This window comes from Pseudophryne corroboree, chromosome 5 (assembly GCF_028390025.1).
Source record: "Pseudophryne corroboree isolate aPseCor3 chromosome 5, aPseCor3.hap2, whole genome shotgun sequence".
Lineage (NCBI taxonomy): Eukaryota > Metazoa > Chordata > Amphibia > Anura > Myobatrachidae > Pseudophryne > Pseudophryne corroboree.
Genome location: NC_086448.1, coordinates 385431918 through 385453246, shown reverse-complemented (window position 1 = coordinate 385453246; position 21329 = coordinate 385431918). Strand labels below are relative to the sequence as shown.

Here is a 21329-nt window from a genome sequence, read left to right as displayed (position 1 = left end):
TTTGATGGGTCCCCAAAAGCCTGCAGGGGATTCCTCAACCAGTGCGAAATTCATTTCGAGCTACAGCCTGGCAGTTTCCCAACTGATCGCAGAAAGGTTGTCTACATTATTTCCCTCCTCAGTGGCTCCGCCCTGGATTGGGTCTCACCGTTATGGGAGAGATCTGATACTTTGCTGTCTTCTTATACAGACTTTGTGTCAACAGTCAGGCGTATCTTTGACGAGCCAGGTAGTGTATCTTCAGCCTCTTCTGAGATTCTCCGTTTACGCCAGGGGACACGAACTGGCGGACAGTATCTCATACAGTTCCAGATTCTAGCATCAGAACTGGCATGGAACGATAATGCCTTGTATGCAGCCTTCTGGCATGGCCTATCTGAGCGTATTAAGGACGAATTGGCTACCAGGGACTTGCCTCCAAAGTTGAACGGACTTATATCTCTGTGTAACAAAGTCGATCTACGGTTTCAAGAAAGGGCAATCAAGGGAGGGAGGTCATCATTTCCCAAGTCTACTCCTCGTCAACCATCTCGCCCAAAGACGAACCCATGCAGATAGGTCATTCTCATCTATCTCCGGCAGAGCGTAGATGACATCTCTCTGAGTATCTCTGTCTCTATTGTGCGGCACCATCTCATGTTATTAATGCCTGTCCCAAGCGTTCGGGAAACTCCAAGTCCTAGCCCGCCAAGGAAAGGGTCGGTTAGGAGCAATGCATTCCTCTCCATCTCCAAGTGATTATAATCTCCCAGTTATGCTCCAAGTGGCCCAGTGCACAAAGAACATTATTGCTTTTTTAGACTCAGGAGCGGCTGGGAATTTTATGACTGAGGAATACGTCAAGCGGTGATCTCTACCCACCGAGAAACTTTCGTCTTTCATATCTTTAACTGCCATGGATGGCAGTAAGATTTCTGATGCAGTCATTTCCTTCAAGACTCTACCAGTTTGTCTGAAAGTAGGAGTTCTTCATTCAGAATTAATTTCTTTTTTGGGGATTCCAAAGGCCACTCATCCGGTGGTGCTGGGCCTTCCATGGCTTTGTTTACATAATCCTCTGATTGACTGGAGGATGACCAATATCCTCGCGTGGGGCCGTCCTGCTCCGAGACCTGCCTTTCCAAAGTGCTTCCTGTATGTTCTTCATCCTCCAGTCTTCTGATGTTCCACCTCTTCAGTATCAAGACTATACTGATGTCTTCAGTAAAGCTTCTGCTGATGTACTTCCCCCACACAGGGAATGGGATTGTCCTATTGACCTTATCCCAGGTAAGGTTCCACCCCAAGGCCGAACGTATCCGTTGTCTGTACCAGAGACTCATTCCATGGAGGAATATATTAAAGAGAACTCGGCAAAGGGTTTCATCCGACCTTCTTCTTCTTCAGCTGGCGCAGGTTTCTTCTTCGTTAAGAAGAAAGACGGTGGCCTGCGGCCATGCATCGACTGTAGAGGTTTGAACGACATCACTGTAAAAAAAGATATCGTCTGCCTCAGATTACCGAAGTCATTGATCGGTTTGCGGAGCAACCATCTTCACGAAATTAGATTTGAGGGGTGCCTATAACCTTATTCTGATCCGGAAGGGTGATGAGTGGAAGACCGCTTTTAACACCCGTGACGGACATTATGAGTACCTTGTCATGCCTTTCAGACTCAGTAATGCTCCAGCTGTTTTCCAACACTTCGTGAACGAGATCTTTAGAGATATCTTCTATCATCATGTCGTGGTATACCTCGATGACATCCTCATTTTTGCCAATAATTTGAAGGAACATCGCTTTTGAGTGAAGGAAGTCTTGTCTCATCTTCGTGCCAATCATCTTTATTGTAAATTGGAAAAATGCGTCTTTGAAGTCAAGTCCATTCCGTTTCTAGGCTACATTGTGTCCGGTTCCGGACTAGAGATGGACCCTGAGAAACTACAAGCTATCCAGGATTGGCCAATACCTACAACCCTCAAGGGTGTTCAGAAATTTCTAGGATTCGCCAATTATTACAGAAAATGTATTCAAGACTTTTCCACCATTGTGGCGCCTGTCACTGCCTTTTCCAAAAAAGAGTGCTAATCCCTCCAAGTGGTCCAAAGAAGCTGTTCAAGCCTTCCATCTATTAAAGCAAAGGTTCATCTCAGCTCCGGTGTTGAAACAGCCAGATACCAACTCGCTGTTCACCCTTGAGGTGGATGCCTCCTCCGTTGAAGTGGGCGCGGTCCTGTCTCAAAGAGCCAAAGATGGTCATCTGCATCCTTGTGGCTTCTTCTCCCAGAAGTTTTCCCCTGCTGAGCGCAATTACGCCATTGGCGATCAGGAATTGTTGGCTATCAAGCTCGCTCTGGAAGAGTGGAGGTATTTGCTAGAAGGAGCTTCCCATACCATCACAACTCTTACAGGCCACAAAAACTCCTGTATTTGAAAGGTGCACAATGTCTCAACCCCTGTCAGGCCAGATGGGCACTTTTTTTTCTAGGTTCAACTTTAAACTCCAGTTCTGTCCGGGGTCACAGAATCGCAAGTCTGATGCCCTTTCCAGCTCCTAGAAGCAAGAAAATGAGTCTGAGTCTATGTACAAGCATTCTCCACAGTAAGTATGGACACTACGCCCCCATCAGTGAAAAGTTTTGTAAAGCTAGTGTTATGATTCCAGTACTCCTGACCGGAGGAGATCTTATGACAATGGCCAGAGTACTGGAAGAGAATGCTGGTTACGGGAGCAGGAAAGACTAGTTGCCCCTGGCGCCCTAACTCTATTGTCTCACCCGTGCTATCGGAAATCCCTTGCGAGACTATGGTTTCTTGAGCCTCTGGCAGCCACGTTTGAAAGGCGGATTATGTCTGCCCAACTCCGGTGCCCCCCGGTCTTAGTGAGAGACAAAGGGAAATCCGAGGCAGGATGATGACAAGAGGACCTCTGACTACAACAGGCCAAGGGCAACAAGCTAACTAACCAAACTTGAAGTATGCGCGGAAAAACCGCCAGATAAAAGGACAACCAAAATCCACTAGTCCATTACTCCTACCCAGCACCGCTGGATACCAGAGTGGATCTGTGGGAGCGGAATCCTCCGCAAAAGCTCCGAAACACAAATAATAAATAATAAGTAATAAAGCGGCCAAGCCGCAACACACGGCTACGCCGCGACTCACGAACACCACTGGATGTTTAACGGTGCTCAGTCAGGACTCTAGGAACAGATGACGACTTCCGAGTGCAGGACAACTGAGGACAGGAACGACCGGATACAGCAGGACTGGAAACACTCTCAACAAACAGATACAGCATGCAGGAAGCTATTACCGGCGTCTGTGTGAGGCACTGCAAGAGCATATAAACCGAAGCCCTCCAATCAACTGCTGCCAGTGCTGATTGCATGAATGCCGTGCAGCTGCCTTGCTGCACGGCCAGGAAACAGGTGCCCTTACTAATTTAAATGGACCCAGCAACGGGGAACGCGGTCCGCCAGTGGCGTCCCCGTTGCTAGGGTCCGTGCGGCTCTGTGCGCCCGGCGTCTAGCGTTGCCAGGGAGCCGGCGGCTGTACGCGCACGGCGTCCCTGGTTGCTAGGCGCCGGGCCGCACCGACGAGCGGACCCCGGCGCCTAACAGCTAGCTCTAAGGAAGAAGCTCATGCATTGGGCGCACGCTTCCCGTTTTATCGGACATGCGGGCATCCAGAAAACCCTTGAATTCATCTCCAGGTCCTACTGGTGGCCGACCCTGAAGAAGGACGTTACTGAGTTTATTGCTTCCTGCCCAAAATGTGCTCAACATAAAGTGCCTCGCCAGTCACCCACTGGGCAACTGGTTCCGTTATTTGTTCCTCATTGTCCGTGGACCCATTTGTCAATGGACTTTATTATGGACCTTCCTATATGTAACAAGTTTAATACCATCAGGGTGGTAGTTGATCGATTCACCAAGATGGCTCATTTAATTCCTCTTACCGGTCTTCCGTCAGCTTCCAAGTTGGCTCAAGTGTTCATTCAGGAGATCTTTAGACTGCATGGCCTCCTCGAGGAGATAATTTCTGACAGATTAGTACAGTTCATAGCCAAGTGTTGGCGAAGCTTATGTTTGGCCCTCCAAGTCAAATTAAAATTCTCCACAGCGTATCACCCCCAGACTAATGGTCAAACTGAGAGGGTGAATCAGGACTTGGAGGCCTTCCTCCGAATTTATGTCTCCTCCTTCCAAGATGACTGGGTTCAACTTCTTCCCTGGGCTAAGTTCTGCCATAACAACCAATACCACTCGTCATCCTCTTCTACGCCATTCTTTACCAACTATGGATTTCACCCTAAAGTTCTGGAATTTCAACCGCTTCCAGCAACTTCAGTGCCAGCAGCCGATATCACTCTTCGTCAGTTTTCAAATAACTGGAAGAATGTCCGAGCGGCTCTACTTAAAGCATCTTTTAGATATAAGAAGTTTGCAGATAAGAAGCGTAGGGCAATTCCTGTCCTTAAAGTGGGTGATCGTGTTTGGCTATCTATGAAGAATTTGAGGTTAAGAGTTCCAAGCATGAAGTTTGCCCTTTTCGAATTGAACAAGTCATCAACCCAGTGGCATACAAACTTCAGCTACCTCCATTCTTGAAAATTCCCAGGACGTTTCACGTTTCCCTTCTGAAACCGCTGATCCTGAATTGGTTCCATTCAGCACTTCCTTCAGCTCCTAAAGTCCAGACTCAACGTGGTGTTGAGTATGAAGTCGCCAAGATTCTGGATTCACGCTTCCGTTATGGTCAACTTCGATACCTGATCGATTGGAAGGGCTATGGCCCTGAGGAACACTCCTGGACCAATGCTTCAGATGTCCATGCTCCTACATTGGTTCGGAAATTCCATTCCAAGTTCCCTCAGAAGCCAAAGAAGTGTCCTGGGGCCACTCCTAAAGGGGGGGTAGGGGTGCTGTCACGATCTGGGTTACATGACACCATTATTTACCTTTTAGGTGTCTCCTGAGGCTGGCTCAGCGTTCCAGGGCCGTGTCTCAATCTTGCTGTTAAACATCCTTACTTCCTATTTCCTCTCTGCCAGTCCGCAGATGCTGTCACCAGGAACTCTTATAAGTGGAATGGCGTTTCTAGCCCATCGCGGCCTCTGCCGCCATTACTGCACTCTCAGCACTTGGACCGCTCTGCATAGCGTCTCTTGTCAGCTGCGACCTCCGCCACCATTGCTGCACTCCTAGAGCCTGTATGGATCAGTGTGGCGTCCCCTGTTAGCTGCGGCCTTTGCCGCTATTATTACAGTTCAAAGCACTAACAGGTCTGTGCGGTACCTCTCGCCATCTGTGGCCTCTGCCGCCGGCTCTGTGAGGTTGCTGTGCAGCTTGGCGTCCACTGTCCCCTGCGGCCGCAGCCGCCATTACTACAAAATCTCCATATGGGATAACAAACCAGGTTTCCCTCCAAAGACCAGAATGGGTGCAGCCATGTTGGTTCTGATAAACAGTAGAAATGTGATAACCTGCGCACTGGGATCTATTTGTGTGGACGAGCTGCTACACCTTCAGGTGACTGACCTGATGGGACTATATAGATAATTGGGAATGGTGTTGCGCTCAATCCGGGTGATTGGTCTGTTTATCCAATTAGTTGGTTAATAAGATATGAGCCCTTGATTTCTTCAAGTATGGATAAGGATAAATAAATAATAAATGAGTAATTGGATGGTTAATGGTTAATTGAATATAAACCCTTAAATTCAGCAAATACTGGTGCGTATGTGATAAAATGATCAATGCATATAAATTTGAATGAGAAACGAATATAAAAAAAATCAAATAAATGATGTATCAATTGGGTGCTTGGTGGTCCTATGTTTCAGATTGAAATGTATTGAAATCAATGATGGTCATAAAAATTAGGTAACAATGTAACAATTTATTGTATTTAACTAAATAACTAAATAATGTGAAGAGGAGTGCTGGATGGCACTGATACGTAATGTCACTCTTGGTCAGCAAATAGTTTCAAACTAGCGGCGTCCCGCATGCATTTATTACTGTCTCTGTTAGAGTGCACTCTAGTTTTTCAGTCTCACAAATAGCGCTTATTCTGTATGTGCCACACTTGGAATCTTCACGGTGTGGGTATGGGGCAATTACACATGGAAGGTATGATAGGGAGGCTCTGGACTAATCTTACAGGCCGGCCTCAGCTTCCCGTGGTGCGCCTTGGAACAGACACCCCCTGAGAGCCGAGGCGCCGCACCGGTAATCTCGTCTGGGGCGAGGGAAAAATCAGAGAGCGCTCTCCGGAGCCGCCTAGTGAGTGACCCTCGCCGCAACAGAGGCTCGCTTCCTACCTTCTCCTGTGTTTGCCAAGTCCCGTCACCGGCTTGTCCGTCTTCTGTTGCTCAGCAACCTGGTCCGCTTCCAGGTTTCTCCCGATCACGTGACCGGGTCTTGTTAGATGTGAAGCTCGATGTATCTGGTATGCAAAAGTAGTTCTGCAGAACTTGAAAGTCTGTATGTCTTTACTCCAACGCGTTTCAGCCTTTCCAAGGCCTTCCTCTGGGAGAAGTGGATGCCATCCACTTCTCCCAGAGGAAGGCCTTGGAAAGGCTGAAACGCGTTGGAGTAAAGACATACAGACTTTCAAGTTCTGCAGAACTACTTTTGCATACCAGATACATCGAGCTTCACATCTAACAAGACCCGGTCACGTGATCGGGAGAAACCTGGAAGCGGATCAGGTTGCTGAGCAACAGAAGACGGACAAGCCGGTGACGGGACTTGGCAAACACAGGAGAAGGTAGGAAGCGAGCCTCTGTTGCGGCGAGGGTCACTCACTAGGCGGCTCCGGAGAGCGCTCTCTGATTTTTCCCTCGCCCCAGACGAGATTACCGGTGCGGCGCCTCGGCTCTCAGGGGGTGTCTGTTCCAAGGCGCACCACGGGAAGCTGAGGCCGGCCTGTAAGATTAGTCCAGAGCCTCCCTATCATACCTTCCATGTGTAATTGCCCCATACCCACACCGTGAAGATTCCAAGTGTGGCACATACAGAATAAGCGCTATTTGTGAGACTGAAAAACTAGAGTGCACTCTAACAGAGACAGTAATAAATGCATGCGGGACGCCGCTAGTTTGAAACTATTTGCTGACCAAGAGTGACATTACGTATCAGTGCCATCCAGCACTCCTCTTCACATTATTTAGTTATTTAGTTAAATACAATAAATTGTTACATTGTTACCTAATTTTTATGATCATCATTGATTTCAATACATTTCAATCTGAAACATAGGACCACCAAGCACCCAATTGATACATCATTTATTTGATTTTTTTTATATTCGTTTCTCATTCAAATTTATATGCATTGATCATTTTATCACATACCACCAGTATTTGCTGAATTTAAGGGTTTATATTCAATTAACCATTAACCATCCAATTACTCATTTATTATTTATTTATCCTTATCCATACTTGAAGAAATCAAGGGCTCATATCTTATTAACCAACTAATTGGATAAACAGACCAATCACCCGGATTGAGCGCAACACCATTCCCAATTATCTATGTTGGTTCTGATCACATCACGCTATTTCCTCCAATCTACAGCACCGCTGAGTTCTGCCTGATTGCTGATCCAATCCCTGCACTGCTGAGGGTATAAAAGGACTGCTCCTGAACCAGTGCTTTGGTTGTCATTACCAGTGTATCCTGTCTCTGCTCTCTGTGATTATTAACTGTATTCCAGGTATTCCAGCTCCTGTGTCTTCAGTTCTTCAGAGACCCGCACCAATCACCACCCTGCAGCCTGCAGTGCCTGTCTGACTCCATAGTATCCTCACTGCCCACTGCTATTGGCAGTACTTTAAAACACCGGCTTCCAGCATTTGGCTCCCAGCGGGGTCCAGCTTCCTGATGTCATCGGTGCTCTGTCATCGGTTCCCTAATATCTTCAGTGCTCAAGTCATCTGTTCTTCATATTCATCGATCTCTAGCGTCACCAGTGTCATTCAACTCCTCTGCTAACACTGGTTCATATGCACTTCATCCACAGTTCTTTGTTACTGGTTCCATCCGGCAAAACCGTCAGTCTACGTGTACTACTCACTCTACAGCACTTTCAGCCTCTGTACAACATCTGCTGACCAGTTCCAGCTTTCATCTACCATACAGCACCAAGGTGACGGTAAAAGGACTCTCCATCTCCTCATATCCCAAGCTAGCCTTGTGCGGATACCTCACCTAAGGGAATACCAGCTTTTGCTATTTCTTGTAGTACTGTGTACTGTTTTTAATGATTTCTCATATCATATCTTTGCAACTGCCGATGTACCATCAGAACTGTGTTCAATAAACAAACATTCATTTTATCCTTGTTGTCGTGGTCACACCTTCGGGCACTGGTGGTACAAGTCATCTGTATGTCTAGGAGTCCTATTCTACCACCCAGATTTGCATTTACACCAGCCCCTACAACTGAGACTGTTTCAGGTCAACACCAGCCCTCAGTTGTGACAGTATTAATGGCACTATACTGGAAACTACCGAGGAGGAAAGGGATCTAGGAGTCACTATTTCAGGTGACTTAAATGCAGGTAAGCAATGTAACAAGGCAATGAGGAAGGCTAGTCAGATGCTTGGCTACATTGGGAGAGGAATCAGCAGCAGAAAGAAAGAAGTAATAATGCCACTGTATAGGTCATTGGTACGGCCTCATCTAGAATACTGTGTTCAATTCTGGCGGCCATATCTTCAAAAGGATGTTAATATATTAGAGACTGTACAAAGAAGGGCAACTCAAATGGTGCATGGCCTACATCATAAAACATACCCAGAAAGACTAAGAAATCTCAATATGTATAGTTTGGAGCAGAGAAGGGAAAGGGGGGACATGATAGAAACTTTCAAATATATCAAAGATTTTAACAAAGTCCAGGAGGGGAACATTCTCCAAATGAATAGAAGCAATAGGACACAAGAACATACACTGAGACTGGAGGGGTTCAGGGGAAATCGGAGGAAAAATTACTTCACAGAAAGGGTAGTGGACAAGTGGAATAGCCTCCCATCAGAGGTGGTAGAGGCTAATACAGTAGAGCAATTTAAACATGCATGGGTTAGACATAAGGATATCCTTGCAAAGATATGAGAATCAAATAAGGTTCGAGATAAAAAAAATATGGTAAAAAAAAAAGGGGCAAACTAGATGGCTCAAGTGGTTCTTATCTGCCGTCAAAAAATGTTATTCTTTTTTTTTCATGCGTTGCTTCTTGGGCAGGGGAGTGGTCTGACTCGTTGTGGGACAGGGATCAGGTGTGCCGGGAATGGTAGGTGTCTGTTAAAAAAAGAAAGACATGCATGCATTAATATATAATTTTCATTTACAGTTCCCTACAAGCACGGAAGAGTGGGTAGCAATTGCAGATGAATTTGACAGCCATTGGCCGCTCCCTAACTATGGAGGAGCTATCGACGGCAAGCACACTCGCATTACCCCACATGCCACCACGGGTCATTCTAGTATAATTACAAGGGATACTTCAGTGTGGTCCTAATGGCAGTGGTGAATGCTAACTAAGAGTTTCTGTTCTTATATGTTGGGAAGAATGGCTGTGCATCTGATGGTGGTTCCTTTAAGAACACGGCATTCTACGACCAGCTTACTACCAAGAACCTGCATTTTTCGTCTAGAGAGGCAACGAAACATGGCCTAAACTAGGTATTCATTGCTGACGAGGCATTTTCCTTCCATGACAATGTCATGAAGCCATTCCCACAAAGGGCCCTCAATAAAGAGAGGTGTGTCTTCAATTAGTGCCTGTCTCGTGCAAGGTGGATATTTGAAAACGCCTTTGGGATCTTAAGCAACCAATTCCGGATCTTCCATACGACAACTAATATAAAAGTGGAGAAGATTGACTGGGTAGTCACTGTCTGCTGTGTCCTGTTCAACTTTCAGCACAAGAAAGCCACACAACAAAGGACAGTGGGCACAGCTGTGTTGAAAGACCCAGAACATCCGGAAGAGGCTGCTCATTTACCCTCAGTAGTGGTACCAGTGTGCGAAACCGGGACTGCACTGGGCAAAAAACGTCAGAGAAGAATACATGGCCTACTTCAACGGGGATGGTGCGGTGCCGTGGCAGAAGGGGAAGTGGAGGGGACTGTGGAACAATTGTCTGGCGTATGAGTTTGCTGGGACTGTACTTACTGAAGAGGCACCTCAGAGCAGCGGCGGCGATAGCGGTGACCCGGCGGGTGTTGCTAGTGGTCCTGTGCCTCCAGCGCATCTGCGCTGTGTGCAATGCACCACTAGCACACACCTAGTTACGGCGCTGAGTGAGGGTGTCGAGAGGATTAAACTATTGTGGCCCCTAAATAATGGGGGCCTAGCGTGAGCAAATTTCCAAATGTATTTTACTTTTTTGTATGTAAATAAAGTTGTTTTGGTTTTTACAGGTATCAGTTTATTTATATATTGGTTAAGTACAGAAATGTGTTCTAAAATGTTACTGAAACAAATGACAATTTAAAAAAGAAAAAAAATATTCATAACAATTAACAAACAGTGCCCTTTGTGTGAATGGAATCCATATTTGATCATTTAAATACCATATAATGCACTTATGCGTACCTGACTAGCATGGGTAAGTGTAAAATCACTGTTGCACCACATGAGTATAGAAAAACTACATGAGTAGACACTAGCGGGTAAAGGTGGTCATTCCGAGTTGTTCGCTCACTAGCAGTTTTTAGCAGCCGTGCAAACGCTATGCCGCCTCCCACTCGGAGTGTATTTTAGCTTAGCAGAATTGCGAACGAAAGGATCGCAGAGCGGCGGCAACGTTTTTTTGTGCAGTTTTAGAGTAGCTCTAAACCTACTCAGCGCTTGCGATCACTTCAGACTGTTCAGTTCCTGTTTTGTTGTCACAAACACGACCCGCGTTCGCCCAGCCACGCCTGCGTTTTTGCTGGCACACCTGCATTTTTCTGAATACTCCCTGAAAATGGTCAGTTGACACCCAGAAAAGCCCACTTCATGTCAATCACTCTGCGGCCAGAAGTGCGATTGAAAAGCTTCACTAGGACCTGTGTAAAACTACATTGTTCGTTGTAATAGTACGCCGCATACGCATGCACAGAAATGCCGTATTTTTGGTCTCATGGCTGCACAGCGAACGAATGCAACTAGCGAACAACTCGGAATGACCACCAATATGCAATTGGGAGTACAGTAGCAAAATGACATAAAAAACATCATCCACAAGAAAACCACGTAAGAAGACACTAGCGGGTAATATGCAATTGGGGGTACAGTAGCAAAATGACATGTGAAAATAAACCATCAACATAAACAATTAGAAAACACTTTAAAAAAAATCTGGGGTACACTTTGTTTGGTACAGCACACAATGTTTTTTGCAGTACTGCCACACCCTGATATAGCTGTGAACATATATGCACATACTGTACCCCAGATTTTCTTTAATTTATTGTACCCCAGATTGCATATACATACCTCCCAACTTTATAGCAGAGGAAAGAGGGACTCTTGGCGCGGCGTAACCGCGCCCTGACAGGAAAGGGGGTGTGGCCTCCGAAGGGGGTGTGGCTTCACAGGGGTGCCGCGGTCGCGAGCCACGCTCCTAGTTTTCGTCACTGAGGGGGCATGCCCAGCGCCCTCTCTCCCTCTGTCTGCACTGAAAAGACGCTGCGCACATGCGCACTGCGTCTATTCACCGCTACTCTGCTAAGCAGGGCAGCGAATGACAGAGCCTCTCAACTGCCCCCCCCCACCGCGGGACACTGCGGCCCACGGGTGGGACAGCGGGACTGTCCCGCGAAAATCGGGACAGTTGGGAGGTATGCATATATGACCCTGCAGAACAAAGGTGGACAGTAGAACTATATGTAAACAGATAAATCAGGCTCTGTCTGTGTACGTATACTGCTACTGTCCACCAGTTTTGCAGGGACATATATGCAATCTGGGGTACTATAAATAAAATAAAATCTGGGGTACAGTATACAGTATGTGTGCATATATGACCCTGCAAAGCACTAGAACAAGGACCATAGCAATATATGTACACAGCTATATCAGGATGTGGCAGTACTGCAAAAAAACATTGGTGGACAGTGGTGATCAGAGTGTGCTGGGCTAAAAATATATCCTCTGCAAACATTGGTGGACAGTGTGCATTATGAAAACAAAAATACATACACAGCAAAAATACAAAAATACAAAGCATTTCCTGCTTTGCGGGTGAATACAGGGCCTGATGCTGTCTCATGCATTCCTCATCTCTCCACAGTGGTGCTGCAGCAGCATGACGGTGGGTGGGAGTGTCCGGGAAATGCCGCTCAAATGATGCTGATCGAATGTTCCATCATATGATGCATTGTATGTGCATAAAACAAGAGGGGTCATTCCGACCCGATCGCATGCTGCAGTTTTTTTGCAGCGGTGCGATTGGGTCAGAACTGCGCATGCCAGACGTCCGTCGTTACCTAGTGATTGCCTCTGCCTGATTGACAGGCAGAGGCGGTTGCTGGGTGGGAGGGGGCGGCTCGGTGGCATTTGGCCACCATTTTTGGGGTGCGGTCCGGCCAACGCATGGGGTGCGGACCGCAGCGGCTGCGTGATGTCACACGTAGCCGCTGCAATCCTGGCAGTGACAAGTAACTCCTGGCTAGCAGCAGGAGCTACGCTGGCTAGGAGTTACTCTACAAGTACAAAAGCATCGCTGTGGGGCCTATCATGCGGGGCAGACTATCCCTGTGCTGGGCGTCCCCCCGAATGTCTGTGTCAGTGATCGTAGCTGTGCTAAATTTAGCACATGACCTCCAAGGTATGATGTGCATATGATTACGATGGATAATATGGGCTGCACAAGTGATAATTTGATGCAACAGTCGATCAATGGGGATGCGCATTGCTTTGTAAGCCTACCAAAAACACGATGATCATACAACGCATTGAAATCTTACATTCATATCCAATATCGTCCTAATGTATGGCTAGCATAAGGTGAGAGTGCTGTCTTATTTTATTTAAGAACAGGAGATGTTAGTAGGTGTTGTAAGATCTTAGTAATGCTATGGGGTGATTAGATTCAATAATCCATCCAATCAATTAGTATGTGTCTTTCCTGTTCACTTACATGGGGGTGTGTAATAAGTTTCCGGATGTACAGACAATATTTACAGACAAAGTGTACATTACATTTTTTCGATATTCACCAGAGGAGTCTAAGAAAAGTTACATGTGCTCAAATCACTTGGTGAAGCAGCTGGACCAGTCCAAAGAAGGTATGTCTTCTACATGCTGAATGAAGGTCTCCACAGCAATGTTTGGTGACTCAATACGAAACCCACGCATCTTGTGCTTGATTTGTGGTAACACAAAGAAGTCGCAGGGTTCCAGTTCTGGACTGTATAGTGGATGACCAAGCTCATGGGGCAGAAAATCCACCACTTTCCTGGACTTGTGGGAAGGTGCATTGTCATGGTGGAAAAGGGCACGAGTTCTTGGGCGGTGCCTGGAATTGGCTTCCAGCATTTACACAGGCATTGGTTGGTGTATTAGACCCCAGTGACAGTGCGCTGCTGCGCAAGTAATATGGTAACTGCGTGAGTAGCCTTGGCCACAAAAACAGCCACCATCTGCTTGGTCACTCTGCGCTAATGTCGGAACTTCTGTGGCGGCACACTGGACCAACTCTTGAACTCTTGTTTGGTCTCGGGTTTGAAACTAGTTCCATGATTCATTGAAACTGTTGATCTTCCAGTCAGAGTTTGAGCGACTGCCTTCAAACCTGGCTGGAATGTTGCATCCAAGTGTGGAGAAACCATGCTCAAGCCAAGCAGATGGAGTATCAAGTCAATGGATCCTGATGAGATGCCTAAATCCTTATCTGACTGAACTATGGTCACCCTGGTGTCAACCCGTACAGCAGCAATGTTGTCCTCAAGGATGGCGGGCACAGGTTGGCTGTCCTTCAGGGACCATCCTATGCACTGAAATTCTGCAAACCACCCATACATAGTGGTCCGGGTCAGTGCTTCCTTCCCAAAATTAGCTTGCAGTTGGTAAAAACTCTCCAGCTGTCACAGACCACTCTTGTAATAGAATATCATAGCACTCTAGTTGCATCTCCATAATGAATTTGTTAAGGAAGTGAACATGCTGGCTTCTTCAGGGTGCGGTGCTGCTTATATATTGATCTGTGCCTTGACATTTCACAAGAACTTTAGTCAGATATTACAGGTCCTGCTTCAGAGATGGACCAAAAATGCAATGATGCATGCAAGCAGCATTGTATTTCCATTCAATCTGCATGAGGGACATTCAGGAGATGACTCAGTGGAAGAGATGCCTCCTAGATGTTGCTGCAATCCCAGCGGTGTGACCAACATCACAAGCTGGGTTCCAACATCGGGACCATCGGTCACTCCAGCTTACTCATCTGACCAATGAAAGTGGGGGCTGCGAGGCAAGGAACCAGGGCCGGACTGGCCATCTGGCACTTCTGGCAATTGCCAGAAGGGCCGATGGCCACGTGGGCGGGTCCAGCGCTCACTGAGACACGCTGCTGCTCAGTCCGGCGGCAGCGTGTCTCAGCTGTCAGGGGAGGAGAGTGCGCCAGCACCGCTATGTCTGGCGGCATATAGTGGACTTCAAACCAGCCGCCGGTTCGTGAGCCAATCAGAGCTCGCGGACCGGCAGCCAATCAGAAGCCGCCGGTCCACGAGCTCTGATTGGCTCACGAACCGGCGGCTGGTTTGAACGAAGTCCGCTATACACCGTCGCTCCAGACACAGCCACACTGGCGGGCGCTCTCCTCTCCTGACTCACCCGTCCCTCACAGCCGGTGCCCGGAGGAGGAGCAGCAGCAGCAGCAGCAGCAGTGCAGCAGTGGTAAGCAGCTGCAGCACTGGCTGCTGTGGGGGCAATTGTATACCTGGCACTGTGGGGGCAATTGGCTGGCACTGTGGGGCATTTGTATACCTGGCACTGTGGGGGCAATTGTTTACCTGGCACTGTGGGGGCATTTGTATACCTGTCAGGTATACAATTGCCCCCACAGTGTCAGATCCACAATTGCACCCACAGTGTCAGGTATTACCTGACACTGTGGGGGCAATTGTGGATCTGGCACTGTGGGGGCATTTGTATACCTGGCACTGTGGGGGCATTTGTGGATCTGGCACTGTGGGGGCATTTGTGGATCTGGCACTGTGGGGGCATTTGTATACCTCGCACTGTGGGGGCATTTGTATACCTTGCACTGTGGGGCATTTGTATACCTGGCACTGTGAGGGCATTTGTATACCTGGCACTGTGGGGGCATTTGTATACCTGGCACTGTGGGGGCATTTGTATACCTGGCACTGTGGGGCATTTGTATACCTGGCACTGTGGGGGCAATTGTGGATCTGGCACTGCACTATTGGGGGCATATAATGTAAATTTCGGCTCATACCTGGTGCTATAATGTAAATTTCGGCTCATACCTGGTGCTATAATGTGAATTTTGGCTCATACTGTGTGGCATAATCTGAAAGAGGCACCAGTACTAGATAGTATAAGGGGTCCTACTATTGTGGTGCATAATGCGTATAAGGGGTGTATGGTGTGGTAAACTACACTGAAGACCACGCCCCTTTTGAGTGGCCACGCCCCCTTTTCCGGAGTTTAATTACAAACTTCACATATCCATACCCCCACTTAAAAATTTTCACTTCAACCACTGGTTGTGTGTATTTTAATAGAGAATGATGTACGCTTGTATGTTGATAGAATATTAATTATATTTGTAAGAGCATAGACTAATAAGTGGGAGGAGTCAGGAATAGTAAGGGGAGGAGTCACAGAGGTGGGCCTGTGTGCTTCAAAAATGCCAGGGCCTATTTTTAGTCCCAGTCCAGCCCTGCAAGGAACTCTACATGGTAACACACAGACTCCTGGCTCTCCCCTCCCAGAAAATGGGAGTGACACTCCGCCATTTATGGGAATGCAGGCATCACCCCACCCCCTCAATGCCGTTGCCTGGAATTAAGCCAACAGTACACAACAAGACAGTTAGATTGTGTCTACTCTACCTATGCACTGCACATCCGTAAACTTATTACACACTCCTTATCACTATGTATTTTTACTCAATTTTCTCTTTCACCTTGTCATTGGGATGGGCTGCACATTCTCAGACATTTTATTCATCATTTATCATTCTGTTTTGGATCGTTAGAAGTATCTCTCTTAAAGAATTGAAAGTTATTTAAGTTTAGTATCCAATAAGAGGTGGTTTCTGTTAGTGCCTGATTCAGAGCAGCATACAAGTTGCATCCAGTGTCAATGTTCACATAGTTGAGCGATTTTTTTAACTGAGCATGCATGCAAATTTCTGACAACCCCCACTACGTATGCATTGGTGCTGTTGTGATTGGGACAGACAGTATCACACAAATGTTGCATAAAAGTTGAGCGTGGCCTGGACAGCGACTGGGAGGTGGCCAGAAATTTTTGGTAAAAATGGCCCATTCAGTGAGATGGGAGTGTCACAGGCATATCAATGCAGGCAGCTGATTTAAAGGCCATGGTCAGACGGTAAATCTGCCATTTCCGATGGTGTGACTGATGGTGGCATTAAATAATGCACCAATGGATATTACAGATGGAATCGAAAAGTGGGCATACTGTATCAGTTTTTTTACATTCAGCCAAATGGATGTACAGAATGGAAAGATTTTATAGCAGCATTTGCATAAACATGCAGAGGGACGACTGGCAATAGACACTGATGTATGTGCTTTTACATGCAACTCAGAATATGACCCTTAATGTATTCACTTATCATTGGCAGAGCTGCAGAGATATAATGTTTTGGATGACCCTGATCAGTTATATACAGTACGATACCAACTGTAGTGTCACTGTTAACCACACCCCTGTCCTCCCTACCTGCACGTGTTCACCACACCTGTTGTAATAAGTGCTCTTGGCATACCTAATGGAGAATAAACTTGCAACCTCAGTGCAATATTAAGAACATAATTTCAATGAGTTACTGGGGAAAAAAACATACCGCATTGCTTTTCTAATTTTCTGCTAGTATGTGGTTAGAATCTTTAGTAAATACCCATTTTTCCACCAAAGTCCCGGGTCCGACCCAGGATTTGGAACAAGTTTGCAATCTGGGTCAGACCCGGTACAGATCCCTTTCACACTGTGGCTCTGACCTGAGTTATTCCTGGGTGCAATCTCTCTTCTGCCGAAACTTAGAGATCACATCATCTTCAAGCGCCGGGAAATCCAGATCTCCCCATGCTGTAAATCGGACCTGGGTTGAATAGCCTGAGTTAGCCATTTACTTTTCAGCCTTCCTTGGGTTATCATGGCAATATCCCGGATTTTAGCGGCAGTGGAAAGGGGTGTAAAATCACTGAAGTGAATGGATACTGGAAAATAGATCCTCAACTTCCATCAGAACCTCATGTCAAATATTATGTAATTATTATTATATGAATGGTGTTTTGTTTCTTATAAAAAGTGTACAGAGAAAATGAGCGATGTCGCTTTTCACCCTTCCTGAGCAATGTCACTCATTTTCTCTGCAAGTGTGTATGCCGCTGGCGACCATTGATGCGCGCCGACATGGGTCATTAACGACCCTTGCTGTCGGCCATGCAAGCAGTTCAATCTGGACTATCGTCCAAGAGCTGACTGCACGGCCCGGCTGCTGCGTGATGTTACTGAGCGATATGAACGGCATATCGCTCACTGTGTACAACTGGTTGCCGACCACCCGATGTAGCTCATAGAGCACGTCGCCTAGTATGTACCTACCTTAAGACAAGTTGATGTTTAACAGAGGTTAGTTTGACAAACTGATTTGTATAATATTTTGAGCTCACCTTACGTTTTGCAGTTAATTTAAAGTGTATTTCTTAAATGACAAACATTTTTTTTTTTAGGTGCCGATATTCATGCAGTTGATCCAAATCGGGGATACACATCTAGAGAATGGGCAAGATTTACAGGAAGATATGACACAGCCTATCTTATGCAGAGATTGTTGGACAAACCCTCCCCAGAACAATTTAGTGAGAAATTTGAAATGGAGTGGCCTAAAATGAAGGAGCTCCTAGCCCAAGCAGCAGAACCCAAAACATGTACACAGAAAATATCTGAATGTATGAAATCAGTATTTACTTTTAGTTATTTTAATGAACCTCAAGAAGATGGAGTCCTTGATTATATGGTTAAAATTACAACAAGTATGTATAGTCCATTTGTTGCTGTTAGTTGTAGAACTGTATGTCCAGACAGTCCTCCATGTGTTGGGAAACGTAGATACTCTGTGCAGGAAATCCTGATAAAACAGCAAGCAGATAAGACTAGAGGTTCTGACAATGATCACACCAAGAATTATGAAAAGCTTTTCCAGAACTCTCGTGTGACAGTAATTCCCAAGAAAAAGGAGAGAAGATCTAGTCTTCAAACAAATTCATCCCTCAGGACTAATGTAACATCCACCAGAAAAACAAGCCTTTTACCTTTACATTTGGTAAGACGGAGCAGCGTTAGGCCAGGATGTGTAATTCCAAAAGTACGCATAAGTAAAGCTCCTACTCCTACCTACTTCCCTGATAAGACAAGGAAAAGGAGCAGTGCTCATGACAAAACCTACTTACAGATACCAAAATGGCGTTATAAGGAAATAAAGGAAGAGAGGAGAAGAGCTGAGGAAGAGGCTCTTCGCAAATTCGAGGAAGCTGAAAAATTGAGACCAAAAAAAATTATTATAAAAAGAACTTTCACTTGAATTTCTATGCATGTAAAAGATATTAAAATGAAGACTGTGAAGATTGTATATATTGATGAAAGAAAGGCAGATTGATGTCTTCAGTGTGATAAACATTTTAGCATTTTCAAACTTTTATTTAACATTGTATAAGAAATAAAATAGAAACAAATGTGAACATGTTTGTGCACACACCAAACGTGTGAAGTAATTTCAAGTAGAGCTTAATAGATAAATTCATGGAGCACTGAGATCTCTATATACACACACACAAACAGTGGAACATGTATATTCGTTAATTAGCTCATAAATGTAACAGTACTGCATTTTATATATACCAAACACACATGATATATTAGAGCGAGGCAATAAAGACACACACATGCACTGACAATTTGGAAATGTCTATTATTATGTTATTATTTATAAAGTACTAGCATATTACTTAGTGCTGTTCATTGAGGGGACTGAAGTCAAAATGGCTCTGCCCAAATGAGCTTACAGTGTAATGTGTAGGAAACACATGATGCATAAGGTAGCAGAAAAGCAATTGTAGCTGTTGGTGGAGAAAGTGTTGTTAGACAGCAGAAAAGGCGTAGCTACCATAGGTACAGGGAGTACAGCTACTATGGGGCCCAGAGCTGAGAGGGGCCCACCTTCTCAGTCAAAGATACATGTGTCATATACATTTTTCCCATTTATGATACAATGGCCCCTCTATGGCCATCTTTTTATTGATTTTTTGGGTGATTTTTGGTGAATAGAATACATTTAGATCTTCAAATAGAACTCACATCACCCAGTGATTTTAAAATGGAACTCGAAATTGACTATTAGAAAATGAGCTATTTGGAATACAAACACTAGTTGATTTTGTGGGGATGTTGGTTCTATTCAAATAAGTCCCAAAATTGACTTTTGTAAATATACACCTTTATGTCATAATAGGAATTGGGGATACTATGTTGGATAATGTGTACTGGCAGCCCTACAATTTGATATAACATGAACTAGGGCACTACTATGGTTCCTAAGGCTAGGGCACACATCGCGGCCAAGCGGGTCCCGTTGAACGGGACCCGCTTGGTCGGGAGGGGTTTTTGTGTGCACATGGATCCTGTTCTGTGGGATGCCGTGTTCACATTGAAATCCTGCCGTCCTGTCATCTGGCTCGACTGCAGCATGCTGCAGTCAGATTCGGCGACGGCGGCGGGACTGCCACACATGTGTGGGTGCCTGCATAGGCGCCCATATGCAGTCTCCTTCTGACCAAGCGGGTCCCGCTGGACGGGTCACGCTTGAGCGCTATGTGTGGCCCTACCCTAATATAAGCTAGGCCACTATTATGGTGCTTTCAATTAAAAACTGCTGCTAACAGGTGTCTCTCTAGAAGCATTGGGGCACCTTCAAAATATTGCTATGGGGTACACAAAGTTCTGGCTACACCCTTGGATGCAGCATCATAACCAGCCTCCAATAATGAAGCAAATATAGATGTTTTGCAGTCACAGCAAAGCAAAGAAATACCATGATAATAAATCTGGTAAAGCTGGTCAGAAACCTACTAGCCTGCACTTACTGAATGAGCTACTGGATGTTGTAGTCATATTGATCACTGTTGAAGAACAGGAAATGAGGAGGTGAGTGGAATATAAACCCCGATAATCTACCCGATATAGGTGGAAAATTCTCAAACATTGTAGAGAGAGAGAGCCAATCAGCTGTACAATATCAAACCTTAGAGAGAGATAAAGTACCAGCCAATCAGCTGTACAATAAAGTACCAGCCATGTTACAGGCTGTGGGCGTGATTAAGATTTGTAAGTAAAGTAAAAAAGCAAGTAACTTTGTATCTGGAGCAATCTATGTTGCAATGCAGGGAGCAAATATGTTTATATTTTTTCTGTGCGGGGTAAATACAGGCTGCATTTGCATGTACTGTAGTCCACAAATGTTCCTTTTTACACTGTTATTTAGGTTTCAGTTTGAATACACCCCACCCAAATGTAAATCTCTTAGCATATGTTACATCTGCCCCACATTAGAGATGTGCTGTGGGCACTTTTCGTGTTTTATGTTTGGTTCTGGTTCCATCCTCATGTTTTGGATCTGGATTGCTTTTGCCAAAACCACACTTTCGTATTTTGGTTTTGGATCTGGATGATTTTTTTAAAAAACATAAAAACAGCTAAAATCACAGAATTTGGGGATAATTTTGATTCTACAGTATTATTAACCTCACTAACATTCAGTTCCACTAATTTCCAGTCTATTCTAAACACCTCACAATATTGTTTTTAGGCCTAAAAGTCGCACCAAGGTAGCTGTATGACTAAGCTAAGTGACAAAAGTGTGCGGCACCAACACCTGGCCCATCTAGGAGTGGCACTGCAGTTGCAGACAGGATGGCAGATTTAAAAACTAGGCCCCAAACAGCACATCGGGGGTAATTCCAAGTTGATCGCAGCAGGATTTTTTTTTTTAGCAGTTGGGCAAAACCATGTGCACTGCAGGGGGGGCAGATATAACATTTGCAGAGAGAGTTAGATTTGGGTGGGTTATT

The 21329-nt window shown here is 45.6% G+C and overlaps 1 protein-coding gene across 1 annotated transcript in view; it reads left to right on the top strand.

Moving 5' to 3' along the window:
* The window catches only part of ANKRD33B (ankyrin repeat domain 33B), a 114820-nt gene extending 95876 nt beyond the window's left edge, over positions 1 to 18944 (top strand). The window contains exon 9 of the mRNA XM_063925191.1: positions 17937 to 18944. Coding sequence (XP_063781261.1) covers positions 17937 to 18787 — 851 coding nt within the window. The 3' untranslated portion in view covers positions 18788 to 18944. The remainder of the gene's footprint in view (positions 1 to 17936) is intronic.
* The last annotated feature ends 2385 nt before the right edge of the window (positions 18945 to 21329 follow it).